The sequence below is a fragment of the Sphaeramia orbicularis genome, chromosome 12 (genome assembly GCF_902148855.1).
Source record: "Sphaeramia orbicularis chromosome 12, fSphaOr1.1, whole genome shotgun sequence".
Classification (NCBI taxonomy): domain Eukaryota; kingdom Metazoa; phylum Chordata; class Actinopteri; order Kurtiformes; family Apogonidae; genus Sphaeramia; species Sphaeramia orbicularis.
Genome location: NC_043968.1, coordinates 34294322 through 34321777, shown reverse-complemented (window position 1 = coordinate 34321777; position 27456 = coordinate 34294322). Strand labels below are relative to the sequence as shown.

General features: G+C 36.4%; 1 protein-coding gene across 1 annotated transcript; it reads right to left on the bottom strand.

Annotated features, from left to right (window-relative positions):
- Positions 1-2460: 2460 nt before the first annotated feature.
- On the bottom strand, positions 2461-27456 carry LOC115429060 (tetraspanin-8). Its single transcript, XM_030148306.1, has 8 exons — positions 27306-27456; positions 13829-13891; positions 12338-12457; positions 11643-11717; positions 11468-11563; positions 8572-8691; positions 7525-7608; positions 2461-3479 (listed from the first exon to the last, which is right to left on the bottom strand). The coding sequence occupies exons 1-8, from the start codon at positions 27360-27362 to the stop codon at positions 3408-3410; spliced, it is 687 nt and encodes a 228-aa protein (XP_030004166.1). The 5' UTR covers positions 27363-27456; the 3' UTR covers positions 2461-3407.

Sequence of the window (27456 nt, the reverse complement as noted above, 5' to 3'; positions counted from 1 at the left end):
GAAATCGGTTGTAACTTTTTTCTACAAGTGGTGTTTTAAAAAGGATAACAGTTCCATAAAATACAGATGTTTAGCTAAAAAATGAGCCCACTTGATAAATGAGTGCAAATTTACTTTTTCATGTTGATGTTCACTGTCGCTTGATCAGACCCATTGGTGCAAAGTAACAGCTTGTACAGGGGTTGGACAAAATAATGGAAACACCTTCACCTCAAGATGATAATGCCCCAATCCATACAGCTAGAATTGTTAAAGAATGGCATGTGGAACATTCTAATGAAGTTGAGCATCTCGTATGGCCGGCACAGTCCCCAGACCTCAACATTATTGAGCATTTATGGTCAGTTTTAGAGATTCAAGTAAGACGTCGATTTCCACCGTTATCGTCTCTAAAAGAGTTGGAGGGTATTCTAACTGAAGAATGGCTTAAAATTCCTTTGGAAACAATTCACAAGTTGTATGAATCAGTACCTTGGAGAATTGAGGCTGTAATTGCCGCAAAAGGCGGACCTACACCATATTAAATTATATTTTGTTGATTTTTTAAGGTGTTTCCATTATTTTGTCCAACCCCTGTACTTCATAGTTCATTTCGTTTTCTTATCTAAAATCAAAATCAGATCTTAGATTAGAGTGCAAATACATCTTTGGGTTTAGGAAATAACCGAAAACTGTAATATCTGATAAAAATTTGATCATCCCTGACTTGTCTGTGGTAATCCTGTGATAGTTATCTGTACAACTGCATCTGATAATGCACTGAAACATGTAAACCAGGGTTTCTCGATAACCGCATTTCTGAAGTGCATGTAAACACATCAGATCTGATTATTATAATTATGTAATTATTCCCAGTTAACAGATTTTTACAGTCATATAAACAGTCTCAGTGATAGTTTATGTCTGCAGGTTAACGCCTCACTCCTACACAGCATCAACCTCTTATCCAAATATGGAGGCCTACAGTATGTTTCACTTAAACACGACAATGGCTGCATCCACTATTACATACAGTAGTACAGCTCTAATGTAAATTGGTGTGAGTTGAATGGAATGTAGAAAAACATTGAGACTTGTCAATACAAAAACTAAAATGTAATGTCTTTTTTTTTTTTTTTTTTTTTTAACTTGATCATTTGTTTGTGTAGTCACTCACTGACCTCAGCTGTGCAGTACTATTCCTCCAGAAAGGATTCACTGTAAATTTACTTTAAATAAACAGCTGACTTCATGAACAGAACGGATCCTGTGAAGGTTTGTTGGAAGTTAATAGTAAACTTTGAGGACTTGGTTTTATTCATGTAATAAAGCTGTTTAATTCTATCTGGAGGATGAGGAGAGGAGAAACTGAGTCCTGGTCTTTATCAGGGATTGAAGGTTTCACAGCTTCAGCAGCGACAAGGACAGAGGCAGACAGCTGCAGCAGAGTTCCCCTTCATCTTTTATTGTATTTGGACAGTTGGAACAGTGACAAAACCAGTTTAAACAGCACAGAAACACATAGACTACAGAGTGTCGTTATAGCAAACAAAGACGTCCTCTGTTATATTTCATCACAATGTGTACAACAGTATGGCCTGGTGACCCCATGAGGTCCTGGAATGTAGTTGAAATAAGAAAAGTCTACATACTATTTAAAATGCATCTTTAATATTTTATAGTTCTTTAATGCAACACAATTAGAAATGAGGAAAGACATCAAGTATCTCATGTTTTAGCACTTTTAAATTATGCTTCTGAGTCAGAGAAGTTCTTACAATAACTATAATGAACTTCATTCCTCATCTTTTCTCAGTAGATTGCAACAGAAATCATAATATGACACTTGATTTTCCACAAAGACTAGTCAGATGATCAAAATATTAAATCTCATAATGTCTGTAACAACACACAAGGTCTCATAAGCAACAATAACAGGATTCAGAGTGTAAAGAAAACAACTTTATGAAAGTAGTTTAATAACACTGGTCTACAAGTAGGGAAAAAAAACCTCCAGAATAAAAGTAGTGAAACTAAAAGGTTGAGTCATTAATAAACAAAAGTAAAACTTGCTGAATGACTAGTTTCCAAAAAACAGTCATGGGTAAAACTGAAATTCTGTGAATTAATGAGAGAATGAGTTTTTATTTATTTTATTTTTATTTTACCTTTGTTTAACCAGGAAGTCCCATTGAGATTAGGAATCTCTTTTACAAGTTTTACTCAAAAGGAATGTTTGTGTCAGAGATACAAGAGTTAATTTTAACACTGGCTGCACATTACGATAAATTCACTTTACAGGTTCTTTCTTGAGGAACATTTATAAATCTATTATATAAATGTACATAAACCGATGAATATATGTGTAAACCCTTTATCAAATTCATTGAAAACTAATTCATTTTATTAAAGGTATGCAAGATAAATTTAAAAAAAAAAAGTTGTAGACCAGTGTAACAAGAATGAATAGTAACAGCAGGATATTAAATCAGTGCAGTAGTATTTGCTGAAAGGTTAAGGTTACATTAGAACAGCAGACATTAAAGAAAAAAGTAACAGTTGTCATTTACACAATCTCAACTTCCTGAGAAAAAAAGCATTTTGTTATAGATATTTTATACTTTACTACTTTCCAAAACTAGCGGTGTTAAAACAGGCACTTATAGAAGCCCATTTGTGCCAAAAGAACAATTCTCAAGGTGAGGTACTTTAAAATAGTTAATATCCTCCTGTATAGTAAATGATTTTAGTTTTAATAATGCAATTATAGTGAATTTATAAAAAAGTGGAATTTAAAGATGCCCATTCATGTGTCCCAAAAAAGCACACATTCACAATAAAATATGGCAGAAATATTTTCAAATAATTACTCTTCAACTCAGTATATTTCAAGTAAATTGATAAGATCAGAATAAGAAATAATAAGGACTCGGGCTTCAGTGAGACAAGAAAAATGCTTCTGTTTGACGTGAAGGGTATTTAAGATGGGATTACTGCAGGAAAAGTGTGTTCTGACAGCTGACTTTAGGCAGTTGAGAAGTTTTAGTTGTTGGTTTGTTTTGAGAAAATGTAGAGTTACGTGACATGTTAAAGAACATTCTGACATTTTGGGAAATCCTCTCACTATAAAACGATGATCATCAGTGTATTCATCCTTAAAATATCATATATTATGGATATAGTAAATTAAAAACTTATTGTGTATTGATGACTTTACACCGGCATCACAGCTACGTTTGCAAAACATATCTCCTGGGACTCCATACAGCACCAGGTTATTAATGCAAATTCACCAAAACATCAGTGCAATCTTTAACACATTAACAGCAGGTTAAGTTACGAAGTTATTGAGGTGGATTGGATATGGGTTTTTGGACACAGCTGATTGCCTGTTGCCGGGCAAGTAGGGGGTGTGGCTACGTGTTGCCTCAGGCTGTAGTGGCTGTGTCCTTCCTGCCAATCTGACAGTAGAGGATCATGGAGAAGACCATGCCGAAAATCTGCAAAGAAGAGCAACACAATTAGGAATTCATTTCATTTCAGGGTCGGATCAAGCGGTAACACATGGACACATTTGGTGTTCAACGGTCTCTGTCATGTAATCAGAGTAACTTTTATGCATGTATTTTACATATTTGAGTAGGTATTTATTAGCACTTCAACAGTATGTGTAACTACATTTGGGGAGATAAAATTTGTGGTGAAAATGTCAAATTACTGCTCGGTAACACATGGACTTGAAAAGGATATCAATTTTTTTAAGCTTTACGCAAACATTCAAAGCATGCGGTTCTTGACAGAAACTGATATCAAGTAGGACAAAACCTTTTAGATATTATGTTCAACTGTGCTGAAAATAAATTTTGGAGGAAAATATTGAAAAGTCTCTGTTTTATTGACATGAGAATGTGGTAACATGTGGACAGGCTGCCATAGTAACACATGGACGACTCTTTACCAGTGTATGCATCACCCAAAATGTAACAAGAGATCATTACTTTCTCAAAGTTTCACTCAAATATCTGAATTATAAGTAATTTGAAAATTAAAAAGTGGTATTTTTGTGATAACATGTGGACAGGGCCTTTTAAACAACTCACAAATGTTCAAATAATATTCACAAAATAATGAAAATCTAATACTTGAAACTTAATCATCTATATAATCAACAGATTGAATACATTTTTTAGATATAATTTTTAGCGTCAAATTCAAGTTATGGCTATGATGTAAAAAGTACAATTGATAAAATTGGTAGTAACTTTTTTTTCTACAAGTGGTATTTTAAAAAGAGTAACAGTTCCATAAAATAGAGATCTTTAGCTAAAAAAATGAGCCCACTTGATAAATGATGTGCGCAAATTTACTTTATGTTGATGTTCACTTTGGCTTGATCAGACCCTTCAGTTTTAAATGTACACCTAAACAATACAGTCACAGTAAATCAAATTGACTTTCTGCATAAATGTGATTTATGTGCCAACAAAAGAATGAATTTTTGCTTTTAACCCTTTCACGCATGGTGGGGCACTACAGTGGACAGCTGATCAAAGGTATTTTCTTGTATATTTATGGATTTGTGTTTTTTGTGCATCAATCCCATATGCTGCAGTTCATACTATTGCTGTAACTTTGCTGTTCTAGATAAACCTGATCTGCAGTAACATGTTTGAGTGTAAAAAAAAATGCTAATTGTTACTAGACTGAAATAAACAGTTTTGTTTTGTTTGTTTTTTTAAACAAAAGTTGCTTGTTTTTTCCTTTTTTTTGCATGTTATCTCCATGCAGGTATGTTAAAATGTGAGAAAACATCAGATTTGCAGCATTAAAAATGTTTTTATTTCATCGTTTTCACATAGTATATCAGTAAATACATGTTTCTTTGCTTCTAAAATGAAATGCATGGTGTCCAGCTGAGTGAACATTTTTGTAATTCCATGAAAAATAGGTTAATAAAAAAATCTATTCCATTGTTTTTTTTTTTCATGCCTAAAGAGGAATAAAAACACTCCAGAAAAAAATCTTTATCAAAGCTTTCATAATTCATGCATGAAAGGGTTAATACTGTTTACATATTTGCTGTATAGTCTAGTTTTACGTACATTACGACAAAGACTGAGAAATGCCTATATGTGGTCATGCATTTCAGAAAAACGTGAATATTGTTGAGCCTTTATGTGATCAACCAGACAAAAAAAGAGGTTTAAGAAAAAATCCAGTCAGTCTCAGAGTTGAAGATGTTCTGAATCTAAATACTGACTTTACCTGCAGAAGCTGTTTAGTTCTGATTTTATTTTTGTGTTTCAATACTGTGCATATACGAGGGGGGGCTGAAAAGTTCATAGTCTGACTAAGAAGGAGTTGTTGCACAGCAATGAAACTGTGCATACATTAAATTCAACCTTTCCTGATACTAACTGCATGGTTTCCTTACAGATAAACCCACATTGGATAAATAATTTAGGACTGAAAAGTAGTACTACAGACATTTCATGAAAATGCTTGCTTTTCACCCCTCCCTTGTTCCCTCTACCCCTCTTGAATTCAGCTTCCCAGTTTTGCACAGTTGATAAAGCTGGGGCATCATCCCCTATAGCAACCATGTCAGCATGAATGTCCTTGGGGGCTAACCCCTTTTTCTGCAGACATTTGGTAAGACCACGGTGCCATGGATGGTTCACGAAATGTCTCTGGTACTACTTTTCAAAGTCCTACATTATTTATCCAATGTGGGTTTATCTCAGGGGTGTCAAACTCATTTTAGTTCAGGGGCCACATTCGGCTAAATTTGATCTGCAGTGGGCCAAACCAGTAAAATAATAACATAATATATAAATAATGTCAACTCCAAATTTTTCTCTATGTTTTAGAGTAAAAAAAGTAAAATTAAACAATGAAAATATTTACATCTACAAACTATCCTTTCAAGCAATGTGAATAACATGGACAAACTGAAACAATAAGTGTAATTTTAACAATGTTATGCTTCAGTTTATCATTTCCACATGTTCATTATAACTTACAGATCACAGTGGGTCTACAAATGCACAAAACATTTAATGTCAGGCAGAATATTGTTAAAATTGTACTTACTTCTCTTAAAACATTTCAGGTTATTCACATTTTTTGTGAAATTATACTTTATTTTAATGTAACTACGTGGAAATATTTACATTTACTAAGAGAAAAAAATTTGGAGTTGTGACAAATTATAGATAACACTGATAAACAACAAATTTATTGTTTAAGTTTTTTGAGCTGATTTAGGATAATTTTGGTGTGCTGAATCCAAAAATCACATTAATTTTGCTCAATCAGGTCAACTTCCTGAACTATGCTACATATTGGCTTTTTAACATTTTTGCTTTCATTTATGGGCATTTTCACATCATATGATACAAAATTCTTTCATATTTCTTGCAATAAACGAGTTCTGAAGATTTTACTTTTGCCAATTTATGATTGTTTTTTTTAATATTACAGGTGAATGAAATGGCTTCGACTAGAAGATCTTGCAAAAATAAGCCTGACGTATTCTGCTACATCTGCGGTGAATACACCATTGTACCTAACAGGAATCCTGTTAGAAAATGATTTTTTTTCTTCTTAAAACCTATTTTGGGTGAGAACTATATAAAAAAAAAATCAACTGATAAAGTCACAAAAATGTAATCAATTTTGTGAAAAGATCAAATTTTTCAAAATCAAATTAGCAAAAAAACCTGACCTGATTGAGAAAAACAGATGTTATTTTTGGATTTAGCGCTGCAAAATGGTCCTAATTCAGTTGAAAAAACCTAGACAACTTGCAAAAAACATTTTTTGTAACCCAGTGTTATGATAGGATTTTACTGGTTTGACCCACTTGAGATTGAATTGGTCTGAATGTGGAACTTGAACTAAAAGGATTGTTAATATCTTAGTGTAATTTTTGCATTTCACTAATTCATTCCAAGGGCCAGACTGGACCCTTTGGTGGGCCAGATTTGGCCCCCGGGCCACATGTTTGACACCTGTGGTTTATCTGGAAGGAAACCATGCAATTAGTATCAGGAGAGGTTGAATTTAATGTATGCCAAGTTTCATTGCTGTGGAATAACTCCTTAGTCAGGCTATGAACTTTTCAGTTCCCCCTCGTATTTCCTGCTTATTTCTTTTTCGAAAACAAAGACACACACATCCATTACAATCCTACAAAAGCAACAAAGACAAAAGCTGCCTTATACTTTTGCACAGTACTGTATGTCATGTATTTAGACTGCCCTTTATATTGGGGGTTTGTGTTCACTGTGCTCATACTAACTATTTAAGATGGGATGACAGATGTCGTTTACTTTATGTCCTGTTTTTATATACATATGTATCCTCTGTTACTCCTTCCCCTACACTTGCCTTCCAAAAAAACATCCCTCTGTCTCTACAATGTTAATAAACCTATAAACATACTCACAGCTCTCCAACCTCTCACAACGTATCCAGTATTATAAACACAACCTACTCTGGGACACATTTGGCTTGCGTTTTCTAATGTGTGCGTTTGCTCACCAGCAGGATGGCAATGGCAAATGCGATTCCTAGAACGACCTTCATGTTTTCCTTCAGTAGTTCCACAATTCGGTCGGTACAAATCTGCAGAAGAGAATGAATAAAAACACGGTCACATGCGTTCACTTATACCCATCTCCCATCTCTCAATAATAATAACAACAACAACAATAATAATAATAACAATAACAATAACAATAACAACAATAATAATAATAATAATAATAATAATAATAAGTATTCTGTCACTAAATGCAAATATTTTTGCATTTTGCAGTCAATATTATGTTCATGCATGTCAAGGGTCAGTTAATTCAACCTAGAGGCAGACAATCTGACCCAAACATAAAATGTTTTTTTATGGCACTCAAAAAACTAGTTTGTATTTTTTTTCTCTTGAAAGAATTTAAATGTTTGTTTTTTTTTTTCAATTTTGAAGAACTTCTGTTTATTTCTGTGCAAAATTAAATTAACCTCAAATCATATCAATATAATGTGAAGACCATTCTATCTGCAAAACACTTAAATGTGCAAATCAGTTGTAGCTTTACATTACTTTGCTGGGTGTTGATAATGTGTGCTAATGGATACATGAGGGATCTTCTTTTGCATGTGTTAAGTTAGGTTAAATTAAGTTTTATTTCTAAAGCACTGGTCATACAGTATTACCTCAAGACACAGTAAAATACAAACAAAAAAAAATCTAAATACTACACAGAAGAAACCCAACAAAAAGAGCAAGGCTTGATTTAGTGAAGCTGCTCAGTGATGCAAAATGAAAATAATCAATAATTCTCCTCAACAGGACATAATTTATTTGCTTTCACCTCTGAACTACTATGCACTTCCACTTTGAAGCATTAATTGGGTATTAAATTAATGATTAATACCTGGGTTTATGAGGTGAATAAAACTCATACCTAACTGATTTGTTAGTAGCAGTGAGTAACATTCACTTCTCAATTTCTGAACCAAAATCAATTATCAAGACATTATACATTAACAGGCCACAGTGTTCATTTCATTTGTCAGGTTTTGTGTCCTCACCGTGGAAAAGACGCGGGCGGCAGTTTCACAGCCGGGGGCTGTATCAGTGGCGTTACAGCGGCAGGAGTCAGGCACATTGTCCCAGTCTCCAGATCCTTTTACCAGACCACAACACTTCAGCTGGAACGAAAACACAACTGTTCAATGTGCAGCAAGTACTATGAAAACATCTAAAAATGACTTAGTAGAGCAATAACAGAATTAATAAATGTTCTTATATACCTGTGTATGACAGAATACAGGGTGCAGAGAAAGTAGTTGATTGGTAATGAATATAAAAATCAGGAAAGGAGCGAATCTTTATAACCTACACCAATCAGCCATAACATTCTGACCACTAACAGGCAGTGATAATATTGATCATCTCATTACTATGGGACCTGTCAGTGGGCGGGATATATTAGGCAGCAAGTGAACATTTAGTCCTTGAAGATGATGTGTTAAAAACAGCAAAATGGACAAGAGGAGGGACCTGAGTAACTTTGATACAAGAGAAATTCTTATGGTCAAATCATTGGGTCAGATCATCTCCAGGTCTTGTTGTTCATTCCCAGTGTCAAGTGTCTAGCTCCTACCAAAAGTACCTAAAGAACAACAACCAGATCTCAACCAATGGAGCATCTGTGGGATCAGAATATTATTACCACCTGTCTAATATTGTGTAGGTTTCCCTTTTTCCCAAAACTAGCTCTGACCCGAGGCCTAGACTCCACCAGACCTCTGACGGTGTGCTATGGTATCTGGACCAAGACCCAATCAGCAGATCCCTGAAGTCCTGGAAGTAGAGAGGTGGGCCTCCATGGATCAGATTTATTAGTCCAACACCTCCCACAGATGATCAATGGTCCTGAGACTGGGATCTCCTTCCTTAGTCCATTTGTGGTCAGTACTAACCACTGCAGACCAGGAACACCCAACAAAACCTGCAGTTGAGGAGATACTCTGACCCCAGTCATCACTGTTACAGTATGGACTTGGTCAAAGTCACTCAGTCCATTATGTTGAACATTTTTCTGCTTCCATCACATCCACTTCAAGGACTAAGGCAAGGCAGATTTATTTCTATAGCACAATTCATACACAGGGCAAGTCACAGTGCTTTATAAAAATGGAAAAGAGACAGGTTAAAAACACACAAAACATAATCAATAAAGCATAAATAATAATCAGTTAAAATAAAGTAAAAGAGAAGAGTGTAGATAGAACCCTTTCAGTTGCTCTATGCACAGTTGAACAGAACTGTTTTCAGCCTGGACTGAACACTGTCACAGTAGAGGCCTGTCTCGTGTCATCAGGAAGACTGTTCCACAGTTTAGCTGCATAGAACTGAAACGCAGCTTCACTGCGTTAAGTACTGACTCTGGGCACCAGCAAAAGACCAGTCCCTGAGGTTCTCAGGGTCTGAGATGGTTCACATGGGACCAACATGTCACAGATGTACTTTGGTGCTAGACCATGGAGAGACTTATAGACCAGCAGAGCTGTTTTAAAGTCTATTCTCTAAGCCACAGGAAGCCAGTGCACAGATCTGAGCACAGGACTAATATGGTCGTACTTCCTGGTTCTAGTCAGGACCCGAGCAGCAGCGTTCTGGATGTACTGCAGCTGTCTGACAGCTCGTTTAGAGAGTCCAGTGAGAAGTCTGTTACAGTAGTCTAACCTGCTAGAGATAAATGCATTGATAAGTCTGTGTAAGTCTGGTTTAGACAGTAAACCTTTGATTCTGGCAATGTTTTAAAGATGATTGAAGGCTGATGATGTTGTTGATTTAATGTGGCTGTTAAAGTTTAGGCCTGAGTCTGTTACTACCCCTAGATTTCTAACCTGATTTTCAGCTTTTAAAATAAGGGATTCAAGATAACTGACACTTTCGCTTGGTTTTTGTGGACCAAAGACAATGACTTCAGTCTTGTCTGAGTTTAGAACAGTTGGAAAAAGTTGCTTTTGTATCCACACATTGATCTGTTGGAGGCAATCACAGAGTGAGTCCACAGGCCCATGTTCGCCTGCTGTCAGCCAGATGTAAATCTGAGTGTCATCTGCGTAGCTGTGGTAGGACATATTATTACTGCGTATTAACTGGCTGAGGGGCAAAATGTAAAGAGTGAACAAGAGGGGTCCCAGGATGGACCCCTGGGGGACCCCACAGGTCACTGCCATTTGGTTTGACACACAGTTTCCGATGTTGCCTAATATAGTCAACCTAGTGAAAGGCACCACTGTAATGATATAATATTATTACCACTTCTCCTGTCAGTGGTCAGAATGTTATGGCTGATCAATGTAAATACAGTATCAAGTTGGGTCCAGATTTTATACCTTTGCCTCTTTTAAAACTGCGTATGACTTTCTTCACCAATTTTTCATCAAATCTGTAAAACCAGAGTCATAGCCTGAGTATCACAAATCCGTAAGTCTTTCCGTGATTACTCACCTGAATCTCATCCCCCACAGTGAACAATTTTGAGGTGTACTCAAAGGTCACTCGAGCATTTATGGAAATTTGTCGCAACGTGCTTTGTGGGAAGTGGAGTTCCATACAACTGCATTCACTTAATAGACATGTTTGTTGTTGCTGCTACTGCATGGAGCTTCACTTTCCACAATGTACGTCGTGACAAATTTCCAAAAATGTTACCTACCAGCTCTGTAAACAAATAGTTTGTTTATGGCGGAGTACACTTTGAAATTGTTCACCGTGAGGGAAGAGATTCAGGTGAGTAATCATGGAAAGACTTACGGATTCATGATACTTAGGTTATGACTTGGGTTTTACAAATTTGATGAAAAATTGGTGATTAAAGTCATACGCAGCTTTAAATGACCACAATGGAACTGGTCAGACATTAATACAAGTGACTGTAATTCTCCCTAAATGTGTGTGCGCATGTATTACCTCAGCCTGTAGTCTCTCCAGGTCTTTAATCACGTTCTCAGGTTGTTTGGACAGTGGGGTCAGGTCCTTCACTTGGTCCTTCACAAACTTTTCCATCTGCAAAAACATCAAACACACAACTAAAGCTCTATCATTGCAACAAACTGACAACACTACAGGTCAGTTCTTGACTTACCTTATCCTTATCAACAGCTCCCAGAATGCCTGCTGCCAGCAGGAGGATGAAGATGATGAGAAGACTGATGAAGAACTGAAGAAGAAAGCACATTAGACAAAACAATAAACCTGCACATGCTTCACCAAAATATCCCTAAAAACAGATTTGTAACTTGGTCTGAATCAATTTAGTCTTTTTTGTATTTTGCATCAGAGGGGAATTGGATATCATTTCATCAAAATGTGTTGCATCTAATGAAAAATCATTTATACAGAGAAAATTGTTTTAATCTTTGTCTTTTTCATGCATTTACATTAAAACATTCCTAATTAGTCAGTTCTCAAATTAGTCTCTTTGTTGTAATTGACTAAATCATTGTTATAGTACCTGCAGCTCTAACATAGTTTCCCTTTCTAAAGTATAGGATTGGCTTTTTTTTGAAAAACTAAACCAACAGTTATGTGCATATCATTATGTAAAATATTGTAAATGTCATGATTAGGATTTCAGAGATTGTCAAAACAGACTAAATATGACAGTAACGGATTTTGTCTGTTGTTGGGTTAAAAGTCAGTTCATGTCTGTATGTATAACACCGCTAAAGCCCTTGGCATGTCTGTGAAAACAAAGCAAAACTAATACAGAAACTGGCTGATTTAAACACTGATGCATTTGTGAAGGTTTTTGTTGCAAAGTCACTGCCATATTCTCACCAGTAGCAGCATGCAGCGGTTCTCTCTGATGGCGCCACAGCAGCCCAGGAAGCCCAGGACCATGATAATGACTCCAATGGCGATCATCAGGTCGATGCCTGGTAGAGCTTCACTGGTTATCTGCGGAAAAATCAGAAGAAAGAGGCAGTCATTCAATGGGTATATATACACAAACATTCTGGAAACAGTCCCATAAATTAGCATAAATGTTTCTTATACACAGTTGTAACTTTTCTTAAAAGATGTGTTTGGTTGGATCAAAAAAAAGGTAGTGAAGGGCAGTAAAATTAATAGGCCTCAGTTTAGTATCTATACCAGGGGTGTCAAACTCATTCTAGTTCAGGGGCCACATTCAGCCCAATTTGAGCTCAAGTGGGCCAGACCAGTAAAATAATAACAGTGAAAAAAGTAAAATTATATTATGATCAGGTTTACATTTACAAAATTTCCTTAAAAATCTGAATAACATGAACAACTTGAATTGTCTTAAGAAAAACAAGTGCAGTTTTAACAATATTCTGCCTTGGTTTATCAGTTTATAATTTACACATGTGCATTACAATCGCACAAAACATATAGTAACAGGCAGAATATTGGTAAAATTGCATTTACGTTTCTTAAGACATTTCCGTTTGTTCATATTTGTTCAGGCTATTCATATTTTTTGTAAAAGTATAGTTTGGTAATGTAAATATTTTCATGTAATTTTCCCTTTTGTTACACCAAAAAAACAAGAAGAAAATTTGGGGTTGTCATTATTTATAGGTTACTTTAATAATATTTTATTGGTCTGATGCACTTGAAATCTATTAGGACTGTGTGTGGAACCTGAATTGAAATGATTTAGACACCACTGATTGTTAATATCTTCAGTGTTATTTTTGCATTTCACAAATTCATCCTGCAGGCCAGATTGGACCCTTTGGAGGGCTGAATTTGGCCCCCGGGCCGCATGTTTGACACCTGTGATCTATACCCATTAAATAGTTCAACACTGCGTCACACAGAATTTACTTTATTATTTAGAAGTCATATTTCGATGGAGCTTATAAAATGTTCCAACTCACAGGTCAACTTGTGACTGAGTGTAAATCGTTATATTTATTTGATGATGGTGATTTTACAACCAAAGACACATGATATTAACAGGAAATAAACCATCCAATCTGTAGAGGTTTACTAACTCTGTCATTTAGTTTTTGGAGACTATTTATTCTCTAAATATTTATATATATTCCACTCTTTGTCCTTCTGTTTTTTTCTTCAACAGTTTCCTCCCTTAAGACAACTTTAAGGGCAAATTCTCAGAGAACGTATTAGTTTGTCACTCAGAGCAGTTCTCTATTCCAGACACATTTATTAATACTGTCTCTGATTTAATACCAGTCTGATCTGTGTTTGGTGCATCTGAAGCTTTAACAAAAAAAAAAGGGGGGGAAATCAGTTTTTTGGGACAAGGTTCATTAGTTTTATCAGTAGATTGAGTCTCACCGAGTTGTCATCCTTGCTGACTTTCAGGTAGATACCCACAGCCAGGAGGATGCATCCGCTCAGCTGGAGAAAAGAAGACAAAAAGAGACAAGGACATGTGAGTAATAGAACATGTAGAGGGTTGGTGCAACAAAAACCAGCTCAAACCTCTGCTGTGTTATCTGAGCTTTCCTCTGGCCCCCTCTAGAGGACAAACACAGAACCGCTGCTAAAATACCTGATTCTCTTGTCTTTATATTTTTACCTCCATTCAGTCTGCTTTCACGCAGCAGGAGAAAATAAGTCAAAAATTGGATCAAACAAAAAACAGAAGAATATTCTACCATGAACATGCCTCTACATTGTTAGTGATGTGGTCCGGTCCTCTTGTCTGTAAAAAATTGCGTTACATATTTTCAAGATAAACTTCTGTCGTGCACTGTCGTTTCCTGTGTTGATGGAAACCTGTTCAGAAGAGGCTGTGCTCTATATTTTATTTCAGCTTTTCATTTATCAGGGCATTATCGGTTCAGTGGTCAGGTGCAGGCCTGGATATAAAACAGAATCATCCTCCTTTTTGCTTTTGCATGTCCCATGTCAACATTGGACATTCCTCAGTAATGCAGCTTCAGAGGGACAGAATCAGAATCAGTTTATTTGCCATTTGCAGAAAAACTGCATTGGAAAACGAGTTGCAAGAGCTCAGGGCTAACATAAAAACAGCAGAAAACTCTAGAGGGAGATAAAAAGGACGACATTTAATAACAAGACATTCAAGGTTGACATTCAAATCCACAGTTATTTGGGAAAAAAAAAAAAAACTGTATTTAATAGTTTTAAAGAAGCTGAAAATAAAGATTTAGCTCAACAGTGGACATATCCCATAATGAAAGTGTTTTTATACTTAATATTTATCCCTCAGTTTTCTTTTTATGTGGTAAAAAAAAAAAAAAATGACTGAAGTCAGACAGTAGATTTCATCGCTTCCATTAACTTTTAATGTCCAGTGTGAACAGAACGAATGACAACAAGATAATACGTGCACCAGAAACAGGGCAGAGCTGCACTGTGTCCATAGATACCGACCAAAGAAATGTTCTTGGCTCTGGCTGTGCCTCGTCTCTGTCCATGTATTTTGTCAAAAAATAAATCAGATTCTCTTCAAATGATGGGAAAAGGTCTGACAAAACACAGTGGAGCCAGCTGTCGGTGGTGGGCGAGGCTCTGCTCCAATGACTGACATGTATTATACAACACCGAGACAGTTAGCCGACACAAACAAGCTACTGCCAGTAATTATCCACCATCAATATTTCATCATCAGAGATGTCAGCACGCACCGATGAAAGACAGAGCCGGAAAACTGAGGTCATGACTGCAGCTCGGCCATACAGACTAACTCAGATAAATAGTATGAAGGAGACACCGGACATGTTTCCAGAACATTGAAATTCATGTCAGTTATAACCTTTTCATCACCACACTGCAACTCACAATTATAACTTGATTGATTTAACATTAAATTCTTAATTTTTGTCAAGACTGTTTTTAGCTTTTATTTTAACTATTTCTTTAATTTCCTTCCTGTTTTAATTTCCTTCCTTAATTTTATCTTTTCTGCACTTTACTTTTGTTTAATGTTTTATTTCTGTGATTTTAAAGTAATTTTATGCCTTTGTAAAGTACTTTGAATTGCCTTGCATCTGAATGGTGCTACAGAAATAAATTTGCCTTGCCTCGCCTTACATGACTAGTTCTAACTTTACAACAGAGGATGACAGGTGAAATCATCTGAATTCTCTGTGGGGAAAAAAAACTATTCTTACAGCTCAACACTTAAGCATCTATGGATTTAAGGCTGGTTTGATTTAACTGAGCAGCTTATTAGAGAATTAACAAGGATCCTACGGATCAATGATTTTAGAGAAATAGTTCAAGGAAAAATAGGTATTTATCAAAAATAGGAATTATTTATAATAATTCCCCGCTTTGTTTATCTGCGTTAAGTGGTGTTAATTCATTCATTTAAAAAACTGGAGATTTAATTTAAAGAAAATGAGAAACATTTTTTCATTTTAGCAGTGAGGGTTGGTATGTAGCTTAATTGTTAATCCTCCCTTGTAAGTTGCTTGGAAAAAGCAGTGTCTGCCAAATGCATAAATGTAAAATTAAGAAAAAAAAAAAAAAGATCTATCATTACCTTTCTTTATTACCATTATATTCACTTTGTACACTGATGTGTAAATCCTCAATCAAAAGCAACAAATGTTCACTTGTTGCAGATCATCAAGATGAAAGGATATCATTTGTATTTATTAGCTAAATGCATTATACATACAGAATCTGTTTAAAATAATAAAAAGGAATAAATTACACACAGCTTTTAATTATATATTTGTATCTACTGTAGATGTCACTGTCACAAAGAAAATTTGTTTAGCAGCAAAAACAATTAGTGCAGAAAAGGACTATAAAATATCACACAAAATACTGAAAAGTGTAAGCGAAGTATTGGGGGGGGGGCATCTAACTGCTTGTGGGTAAAAACTGTACTTGAATCTGTAAGCATACATGTTAGCATATACCATTATTTTTTTAATGGTTCTGTTTTTTAATGGTTCCCTGTGCATTTAAATAATACAACCACCATCCACATCAAGCTTCCATTTAAGAGAGAAGGTGTAGTGATGAAGAACTGAATAAACAGAAATGATGGTGTGAAAAAAGGCACATGACCTCACACAGATACACTGACGTTTGGATCTTGATCTCCGTGGCGACACTCCATTGTCATGGTGAATTCTCAAGCCATCACAGATGAAAACTGAACCCTACAGCCACGTATGGGCCTAAGGCCTCGTCTCCTCAGGGTGACAGGAGGTCTACATGAGTGGGTGTGCAGTCAGTTTAGAGCCAGAAGATGAGAACAAACACATGCAGCAGACACACCCTCGGTCTGTTTATTCTCCAATTACACAAACCAAATGGAAAAACATGTCCACAAGATTATAGGTCGTTGTGAGTCACACTTTAACACTCAAACCTTACCAGTGAAGCCAGTTTCACCACAGCCAGATGGGGACTGTAACCAATCAGAAACAGCCTCAGATGTGTGTTAAAAACAATACTTCAGTTTATTGAGTTGCAGTTATCACAATGGCTTGATGTCAAATACAAAAAAACAAAAATTTACAAACAATTGTACACACACTGTAGCCATCTTCTAAAAGGAAGTAGATGAAGATTATTTTGTCTTTTTTGATTCACTCCAAAAAAATATACCCCAAGAGAGTTTAGGGCGTTAGGTGGAGCGGAAAGTAAAGTTCAGATCAGTTGAACGACAAACACTAAGGCAAACATGCTGATGGTGGAGACCCAGCCTCCATCGCTCTGCTCACAATGGGTTTGTTGTTCAGACATCAGCCCTTATATACAGATTAAACTCCAACTCAGACCTTACAGAAAAACAATGAGTAATGTTTAGTGTGATTTTTTTCCCCTATGCTTTGTTGTCAGCTGTTTCTGTTTTCTACATCTCAATAAGATTAAAGGATAAATATAATGGAGTGGCTTCATTATAAAGCTTTCTATTAATACTGTTTTTAAAAAGGTGCTAACATATTGTTTTCATTTCTAAATTTATTGCCTTTTAGCATTAGCTTTCATGGTCTGTAAACACAGAGGGTCCCATAAAATAAAAGACAGCCAGTACTACAGTCTTCCACTCATTACGCAACATTATCAAAAAAAAAAAAAAAAAAAGACAAACATTTGACCCATGTTCTCCTCATATTAACACTAACTTAAAACTGACTGTTGTAACAAAAGCTATTAGGTCTATCTTCTCAGTTTAAAAAAAAAAAAAAAAAAATACAGTTCTTAAAATTCTTGGATTTTTAGTCAATGGCCTTATCTAATGGGGAAAGATTGCAATCTTTGGGCGTGAACACATCACTGCCTGGGGGTCTTCAAAGGGAGACCAGAGGCTGTTTGAGTGGTGTCCGATGGCGGAAGTGGTTCGGTTTATTGAATAAGCTCCTGTTTTGTGAAAAACACATGGTTGATGATCTCTGTAATGGTCCTTTTCATCTTATCGACAGACAAGCGAACCAATGTCACCTGCTGAGATCTGAGGTGAACAGATTGCTTTTCAGAGAAGGGACACATTGAGGTCCTACAAGAGGCTGGGTCTTAGTTCCAGAAGCATTTCTAGGCCCTGCTTTAAAACCCAATTTGATGAACATCAGCTCAGTACTTTCTGTGTAGACACATAAAAAAAAAAAAAGTGGGAGTGAGCGCTTAACCCTTCATGACAGACACTCAAGATAGAGGAGGAGCTTCCTGTATAAAAAGGATGTATTGTGTTGAAAATGGCTGCCAACCACACAAACCCACCAACACTGTCTTAAGCGCCGTTATCGCCCACACATCTGCAGAGTCAATGAGACTGAAACCTGCACAAGTGTGTGAGCACGTTCACACACATTCACACACAGAAAACCTGCGGTACAACATAGCAATCTAAGGTCAGGTGTGGAAAACAAACACTCCCTGTGTGCTTGTAACAACATGTCAGCTGTGTTAGCCCACATCGTATTTAAAAGGACCAATAAATCATCAGGATTAAAATTACATTGGTTTAAATTCTACAGTTTTTTACAGTGTGTGAGACTATAGATAATTCATAAGCTTTTGCTTTTAGCCTATTCCTTTTTTTTTTTTTTTTGTTTATTATAACCATTATACTGAGCGCAATGGTTAATGTACAAGCCAAAAATAAATTAATCCATTCATTCATTCATTCCACTGAATTGCTCCTTGTTTCTCCAGGACAGCTAAAGTAGTCAGAGCGTTCTATTCCTCAACACTGACTCACGGGTAGTGTAGTGAGTCACTGGCATACAAACACATTGGCTGGATTCAGTGCAAATCCACCACACCGAGCACACATTGCACAATTACCACCCACACACACACACAATTACAGCAGTGACACAACCATCAGGCATGTCAACTCATCACAGGTTGTTCATTCTTCTCTCATTTCTCATCTTTATAGAGACATCAGGACAGAACCAGACCACACCTGGGTCCATATAAACATCCTAACCGTAACACTGGTGGGTTTGAGGGCCATCTTTTAAAATTGGAAGTATACAACAGCTGCTGTGAAACATGTTGCGTTTCTCTGAAATGACTAATTTACATCAATTTGTGTATAAACCTGCAGACAGGCCACAGAGGGGCAGACTAACCAGCTGTTCACTGGGAGGGGAGGGCAATGCTTTCATTTAAACCCATAAAGACCCAGTGTGACTTTTGTGGCAGTTCCCAAAAGATTTTTTCTCTATTTTTAACCTTTAAGTGATTTATCACCATTTACTCTAATACTATGCTCTGTATTTTGCATTTCTAAGTCAAATCTGGTATTTTCTCATATTTAATATACTGATTATGTAGATGTTCATAAAAACTCAAATTAAAGTTGAGGGTTATTATATCCAAAGCAGAGAAAACTGAATAAAGAGATTTTTTCTCTGCAAAACTATCGTTAACTGAACAAAAAATAAGTGTCTCCATCCACTGTCATTGATCCAGCTCTGTGGGTTTTACTGGTGAATCAATGTTGTAGAAGATGACTGTGTTTGCACAGTAACTGCAGAGCCTCTGAACGACCAAATGGGTCATATCTGATAACCATGAAAAGAGGACAAACTGTATTTTACACCAATTATTCACATTTTGAAACCTGTAGTGGTTCAGAAGTTATTAAACATTTTAGATCAGTGGGTGATTTAGGTCGCCAGTTGCTGTTTGGGTCTTCAGGGATTAAAGACGGGGTATGAGGTCTTAGAAAAATGGTGTGAGGAAGCTACATTTTGAAAATACTCTATTCAAAAGTCCAAACCCCTTTCCACAGACATCCCCCTGAAGCCACGCCTCCAGAGTACTGGGACGAGCAATGCTTGTTCTCCAGGATTCCTGTACAAGTGCTCCAAGTCTGAGAACGCATGATTAATGCACAAAGTAGGGTATGCTCAGAGGGGGGAGGGACAAATGGTAGTTGAGTTTGACAGACAATCATTTTGATTGGGTGCTTAAAATGATTGGATGGTGTTTTCAGTCCTGTCCGTTCCACAGGTGACTATATATTTTTTTTTATCTTTGTGTTAGAGCATTTAATTAATTGTAAATTGTAATCAGGGTGTGAAGGGGATTTTAAGCAATATAGTAAAAAATGCTCCAGGAAAACATCTCACACCCCACCTTTAAACAAACTGAACAAAAACTCTGAATGTGAATGGAGTGTATGATGGTCCCTTCACCCTAATCACAACTACAGAACATCCTGAAGTCATACAGGTGCTCCTCACATTGCACTATTACAATGCACTCGAAGCAGTCCAACAGTCTGCTGGTAGTAAGTGCAAACACAACTAAACACTGCTTAACAACTACACATTAAACTAATGCTCCTATCCACTGTTTGAGTTTGCTTACTACTACATCTGTGTGTTTCTTGGCAGTTGCTGTACGAGGACAACAGTACATTGGTTTGTGGATGATTTGTAATCATTAAGCCAGACTTCATGCCATGCCTAAAATCACTACAAACCACAGCCTCTTGGGACTTACTGGTTTATTCAGTCATGGCTACATGGTTTATATCTCACTGCGTCATTAGAACACCATCACTTGGTTGGTGAGGCACCTTATTCCTGAACATACATCATCTTTCCTTAACCCTTAGGGGTCCACGGTCACAGCCCCGAGACTGAATCACATGACATTTTCAACACATTGTAGCCTCGGAAGTCAGTCACGTAGACCACTGGGGACAACTGCATTCGACAATCGCGGACTTGAAACACACTCCCACTTTTTGATATTGATAGAACAAATACAAACAGAGATATGAGGTTTTGAACTCAGAGCAAACAAACGTGAATAAAAGTATGAAAATGAGGTGGGGGGGGTGTTTCTGGCCATATCTTCCTCATTTTTTGTCCTTTTTCAAAACAGAAAAAACTGGTCCAATCTGCAGGTTCTAATCCAGACTGCATTACAGTTAAGGGTGGGGATGACCCCCACCTGAACTGGATGTGGAAACCAGGAGGACTGGGACACACACCTATGTAAAGATATGCTTTTACGTCAAATATTTGAGTATAGTTTTCATTTATTACTATTTTAATTTTATATACCTAATATTAGGAACCAATATTGACTTTTAAAAGTCTTTGAAAAGGCTCCTTAAGCATCTTTGTGTTAATTATGCAATAAATTATATGCATTTTTCAAATTAGCTTTTATCTTTTTTGTGTGTTTTTTGGCCTTTGTGTTAATATAGTAGGTTAAAGTGAAAAAATAATAGGCAGATGAGATAGATGAAGTTGTGCTGGAAAAAAAAGATACCAAACATGGGTATAATAAGCATTTAAACGGCAAAATCAAAAGTACATAAAAACAGCCAAAATAGGCTCAGACCCCTAAGGGTTAAAAACTATATCTTTGTTTAGGCACTTTCCTGCATCAGTTGACCACACTGTTATCTGCATATCCCTGTATTTGTTTCTGAGAGGAAGTCCAACAGATATGCCCCTCTGCTTAAACTACCTATGTGCCATTAGAGCCGAAGCATATCCCCATCGTCTGGACCATTATTGTACATGGAGGATATGAGCTCTGCACTCTGGTATTAATGTGCAGAGACAGAGCTGCAGATAATTGGCCCTCTGCTTTCTATTAGGCCATCAAAGCTCAACAAAAAGACCTTAAAGCTGCAAGATTGATCTGAGCATTGTGAAAGCCGAGGTGCTTTAGAGATTCACAACTCATCAACCGCTGTGCAGACTTTACAGCTGGTTTAACAATCATTTATGTGTGAACTAAATTGAAGAAAAGCGACGTCAAACTCTCGCTGGTGTTTCTAGTGCATCATCAGTGTTTATGTCTGATTCCTGTTCATCTCCTGGGTTAGCATTTCTGCCTGCAGAGCTGATGGAAAACAACCACTTAAACGTCATAAAGCTGCAAGTTACAATCTATAGTTAAATAAGCTTTACTGTAAATAACAAGCCTACCCCACCCATAGTATCTACATCATTAGGTAAACATCATGTCCACTGAGTGGCACCAATGAAGTTAACATCGATTTAATGTCATTTCTGGGAACATGAGAGTGGATCTGAAATAACCTGACTTTCATAGAGCAGCAGGTTTGTTTTCAACATGAGCTAAAACTGGACTTTAGATTGGTTTCAATTATATGGGATTATTTTCTAACAATAAAACAGGAAGATTGTGCTCTGTATTTTTGGATTCAGATTCACCTCAGTGGGCTTTACAAAAATAGACAACACTGTGCTCAGACAGAGGTGTCAAATAAATACTTTGTTACCTTACTTAAGTAGAAATTTTGGTTATCTATACTTTACTGGAGACATTATTTTTCAGCCAACTTTTTACTTCTACTCCTTACATTTTAACCCATAAAGACCCAAACACTGACCAGCAACCAAAACCATCTACTGATCTAAACTGTTTAATACCTGTGGACCCATTAATCCCATCAATACATGTAAATAATTGGTGTAAAATACAGTTTGTCATCTTTTCATGGTCATCAGATACGACCCTTTTGGACGTTCAGAGGCTCTGTAGTTACCATGGAAACACTTATCTTCTACAATATTGATTCACCAGAAAAATCCATGGGGTTGGGTCAATGACAGTGGATGGAAACACTTGTTTTATGTTTATTTAATGATATACTTGGCTGAAAACGTCGGGGGGGGGGGGTTCATTTCCTCTGTTTTTTGATATAATAACCCTCAACTTTAACCTGAGCTTTTATGAACATCTATATGATCAGTACATGAAATATTGGATAATACCTGATATTTACTGGAAAAATGCAAAATACAGAGGATTATTTTATAATAAATGGCCACAAATCACTTAAGAAATGTTAAATATAGAGAAAAAAAATCCTTTGGAAACTACCACAAAAGTAGCACAGGGTCTTTATGGGTTAAAAATAGTCTCATTACTCTTATTTCAATTGGGCTTGTTTTCATTCCAGCTCATCATCGTTCAATTTAAAAAAAAAAAAAAAAAAACTTATCCAGATAAATGGTGCCCCTCTGGATAGAGTGAATTTGATTGTGGTTGGATGAGAAGTATAAACATATACCATTCCGACACCCTATTGGTTTGTGACTTTTTGCACCATTCCAATACTTATATTCAACTAGTCCTCATATCTTCTACCCCATAAACACATGTTAATGTTCAGTAGGACACATATATGGTTCTTTAATACATTTACATTGGACTAAAATGCCTTCATTTTCAATGGGCATATATCTGAAACAGGTAGACTAGTGCATCCAAAATGTTTCAACATTAACATTTTAATTTAACATTATAGTCATTATGGCCTTTAGAAACACATTTTTTTGGGAAGTAGGGTAGTGCACTATAGACCCCTGTGGAACCGCCTAAGCTTTTGTCCTAATGACATTTTTTCCCCCTTTCATTTACTTTTATACTTTAAGAGGTTTGAAACCAGTACTTTTACTGGAGTAAAAAGCTTGAGTTGATTCTTCAACTTCTACAGAAGTCTGTTTAAACCCTAGTATCTATACCTCTACCTGAGGAATGAATGGAAATACTTTGGACACAGCTGTGTTCAGATCACATGAGGAAAAAACACTTACATATTTAAAAAATAATCGTCATTTAGGTTTCGTAGACTTTTTGACACTGGGATTGATGTGGGAGTGGAAGGCCTGATGATTTATTACACTAGTGCTCTATCTACATATGTATCCACTCTCTGCTCTAATATATGTTTAGCTTTGGCTGAACATACATGATGAGACTGTACCTGAAACCATCCTAAATGAGTTTTCTTTCCGTGGTTTCATGTCTTTGTTCTTGCCAAACCTCTCTATCCATTCATTCATTTACTTGACTACTGTTGCCCTCTCCTTTAACAGGTATCACATGACCATGGTGTCTCAAAAACAGACTTGTCATATGATCAAGTTGCTAACAACAAACAGTTACATAATATGTGACTGACTTTTTAGATATTTCTAGCATACATTTAATGTCTTTAGAAATAGGTTTAGCCTTGATGATAGTTTAGCCTTAAAAAGCAGACGATGCTGTTTTGGACTATGTTTATTTTTATGGATGATTAATCAGACCCTCATCTTGATATTATATATGTATTCTAACCATGTCAAATTTCCAGAGGCATAGAAGTGAAAATGCTGGTTGATGTCCATTAAACTATGAAAAACAATATACCTTCGATGACTTCTTTACAACACTGTAGGCTTCTGTCCAGTTTTTGTTGTGCATTCCTAATTAAAAGTAACAAAAACAAATGGAACAAAACAAAAAGAAAGTTGGGGTCTTGATGAAGGTAAATGGGAATAAGTCCAACTGAAATAGATAAAGTAAGTAACTGATGAAGTACACTGATGATGTGGACTGATACACACCAGTGGGTGGCTGCTGCCATGCAAGGCACTGCCAGCCCCTACTGGGAGCAATGTAGGGTTCAGTGTCTTGTCCAGGAACTCTTCGACATGTGGACACAGGATTCCAACCACCAACCCTTCTATCATTGGACAACCTGCTCTACCAACTGAGCCACAGTCGCCCCATGTTGTTTAACCCATAAAGACCCAAACATACGTGGGTGACCAAACCCACCTACTGATCTAAACTGTTAAATACCTGTTGATCCACTAACCCTATCTATCCATGTAAATAATTGGTTTTAAAATGCAGTTTGTCATCTTTTCATGGTCATTAGATATGACCCGTTTGGACCTTCAGAGGCTCCATAGTTACCATGGAAACACCGTCGTCTTCTACAACATTGATTCACCAGTAAAACCCACAGTTGGATCAATGACAGTGGATGGAGACACTGAGTTTATGTTCAGTTAATGAGAGATTTGATCAAAAAAAAAAGTCACCTTTTCTACAGTTTTCTCTGTTTTTGACATAATAACCCTCAACTTTAACCTCCTCAGACCCAGGAAATGTCAGCAAAGTACAAGCTTTTTTGTTTTTTATTAAATAAGTGCCTATATTGGAAACATCATGATGCAACAGTTTTTTCAGATGCAGTTTTTAAAATTTTTGTGGAATGTCCTTTGTGGTGGACGCTTTTCTTTTTCTGTATAAAGTTGTGAAACGCTTGTCCACAAATGTGGACAGAAAACCCATAGCTGGGTCTTAGGAGGTTAAGTTGAGCTTTCATGAACATCTACATGATCAGTAGATTAAATGTAGGAAAATATATGATTTACACTGAAAAAACTCTAAAGAAGATAATATTACAATAAATGGTGATAAATCACTTAAGAAAAGTTAAATACAGGGTGGGGAAGCAAAATTTACAATATTTTGAGGCAGGGATTGAAAGACAGTGTATGACCAATTAGTTTATCGAAAGTCATGAGAATTTATTTGCCACAAGAAAATTTACATCATAGAAAATGTTTTTATTCTATGTGTCCTCCTTCTTTCTCAATAACTGCCTTCACACGCTTCCTGAAACTTGCGCAAGTGTTCCTCAAATATTGGGGTGACAACTTCTCCCATTCTTCTTTAATAGTATCTTCCAGACTTTCTTGTAATAGTTTTGCTCATAGTCATTCTCTTCTTTACATTATAAACAGTCTTTATGGACACTCCAACTATTTTTGAAATCTCCTTTGGTGTGACGAGTGCATTCAGCAAATCACACACTCTTTGACGTTTGCTTTCCTGATTACTCATATGGGCAAAAGTTTCTGAAAAGGTATGGATAATAGTGTTAGGTATGATTATGACATCAATATATGTTTGGTTTCAAAACAATTCATGTAGTGCCTGCTGAGAAAAAACAACTAAATGTTCATTGTAAATTTTGCTTCCCCACCCTGTATAGTGAAAATTTTATTTGGAAACTGCCACAAAAGTAGCATTGGGTCGTTAAGGTTTAATTTGGTTCAAGAAACAAACATAAATGCCATATAAGATGGAAAAAAAATGACAAAAAGTCTCAGAGTCTGAAACAGTACTATGCGAATGAGAAATGTGAGATTTCTACCAGTGGTTCAGATGGCAAAGCCAAAGCCAACATCACATATCTGGAGACAAAAAAAAAGGATGAAATTCTGGATCAAAGACTACTTGTTGCATTTATCAGCTCTGATAGTACAATACTGAACAAAACTGACCTTTTTTTCCAGTAATTTGATTTATTTCATATTCCATAAAGCAGGGGTGGCCAACCCTGGTCCTGGAGAGCCACTATCCTGCATGTTTTAGATGTTTCCCTCTTCCAGCACACCTGATGGTCGTTATCAGGCTTCTGCAGAACTTGATGATAGGCTTATCATTGGAGTCAGGTGTGTTGGAAGAGGGATACATCTAAAACATGCTGGATTGTGGTTCTCCATGACCAGGGTTGGCCACCCCTGCCATAAAGTAGTGATGAATAAAACATCTAAGGGCAGGAACTTGATAACTACTGTTAAAATGTTATTGAAGAATACATGTGCCACTAATATGCACCTGGTGCTTATGAACCAACTCCTAATATTCACATTTACTACAGTAATGGGTGGAAAGTTTTCAGAAATTATACATTTCTGAAAACTCAAGTTAAAATGAGACATTTGGAGGTGAACCTGTACTAATAATAAAACCCTTCATGTCTCAAGTGTGTGTTAAAGCAAAAAGCTGAGCTACTGATTAGCCAACATGGTCACGGTTTGGGGTTTTATGAGAAACTGCCAGCAGACAATGTGAGGATATGCAAGAATATCCATCATACTTTCCACTGAGGGAATAAAAACAAACATTTAGGGAACATTTCTGATTCTGTACAAACCAGATAGTATTTGTAGACACCGTTGAACAATGACAGTGATTTAGATGTAACCGCAGGCAGAGGAGGGATAAAGCTGCAGATGATAGATGTAACGATGTGTACCAGGCCACGCCTTGAAACTGAGCAAACGTTTGTTTGGAGGGCGGTGGCAGAGCTAACACAACCTGTTCTACCTCTCTGATAAGAATGAAAAACAAGAAGGAAAGACTTGACTGTAGAAAGAATAAAAAAGGCATAAAATTGACTAAAACTTGCAAATAATTGAAGTAAAGTGCAGTAGTAAAATATGAAACAACAAAAGATTAAAATAAGTTAGGAAACTTAAAAAGTATATCAAAAAATAAAATATGGCAGCCACAGCTTCATCTGTTAGGATCCATATATTTCAGCACATGCAACAAACAGCATAAATCACATAAATCCTATGTTTAACCTCAACTCAAATATTTCAGTTGAGAAAACTTCAAACAAACCTGCAAATGCAACATTCAGATTCTACAAACTCAAAAAGTTACACAGTTATGATGTAATATCTGTGAAGTGGGGTGAACATATTAAAAGTGATTATATATGTGTGTTCCTCTGACTCACCCAGAAGAGTAGATTGAAGATGAAGAGTAGGTATTTGATGCATTTATTCACAGCCATGACTGTTCGTTTTCTTTCACAGGTCCTCTTCAGTGTCTTCTCACAACTCAGTGCCTCCAGTGGACACAGCTGTCCTACATAAAGGAGGCGGGAA

Coding starts and splice junctions, on each gene's coding strand:
- LOC115429060 (XM_030148306.1), bottom strand. CDS start 27,362: ATGGCTGTGAATAAATGCATCAAATACCTACTCTTCATCTTCAATCTA. Junction 13,892..27,305: donor TCTTCAATCTACTCTTCTGG/GTGAGTCAGAGG, acceptor TCTTTTCTCCAG/CTGAGCGGATGCATCCTCCT. Junction 7,609..8,571: donor CCGCCCGCGTCTTTTCCACG/GTGAGGACACAA, acceptor TCTCTTCTGCAG/ATTTGTACCGACCGAATTGT.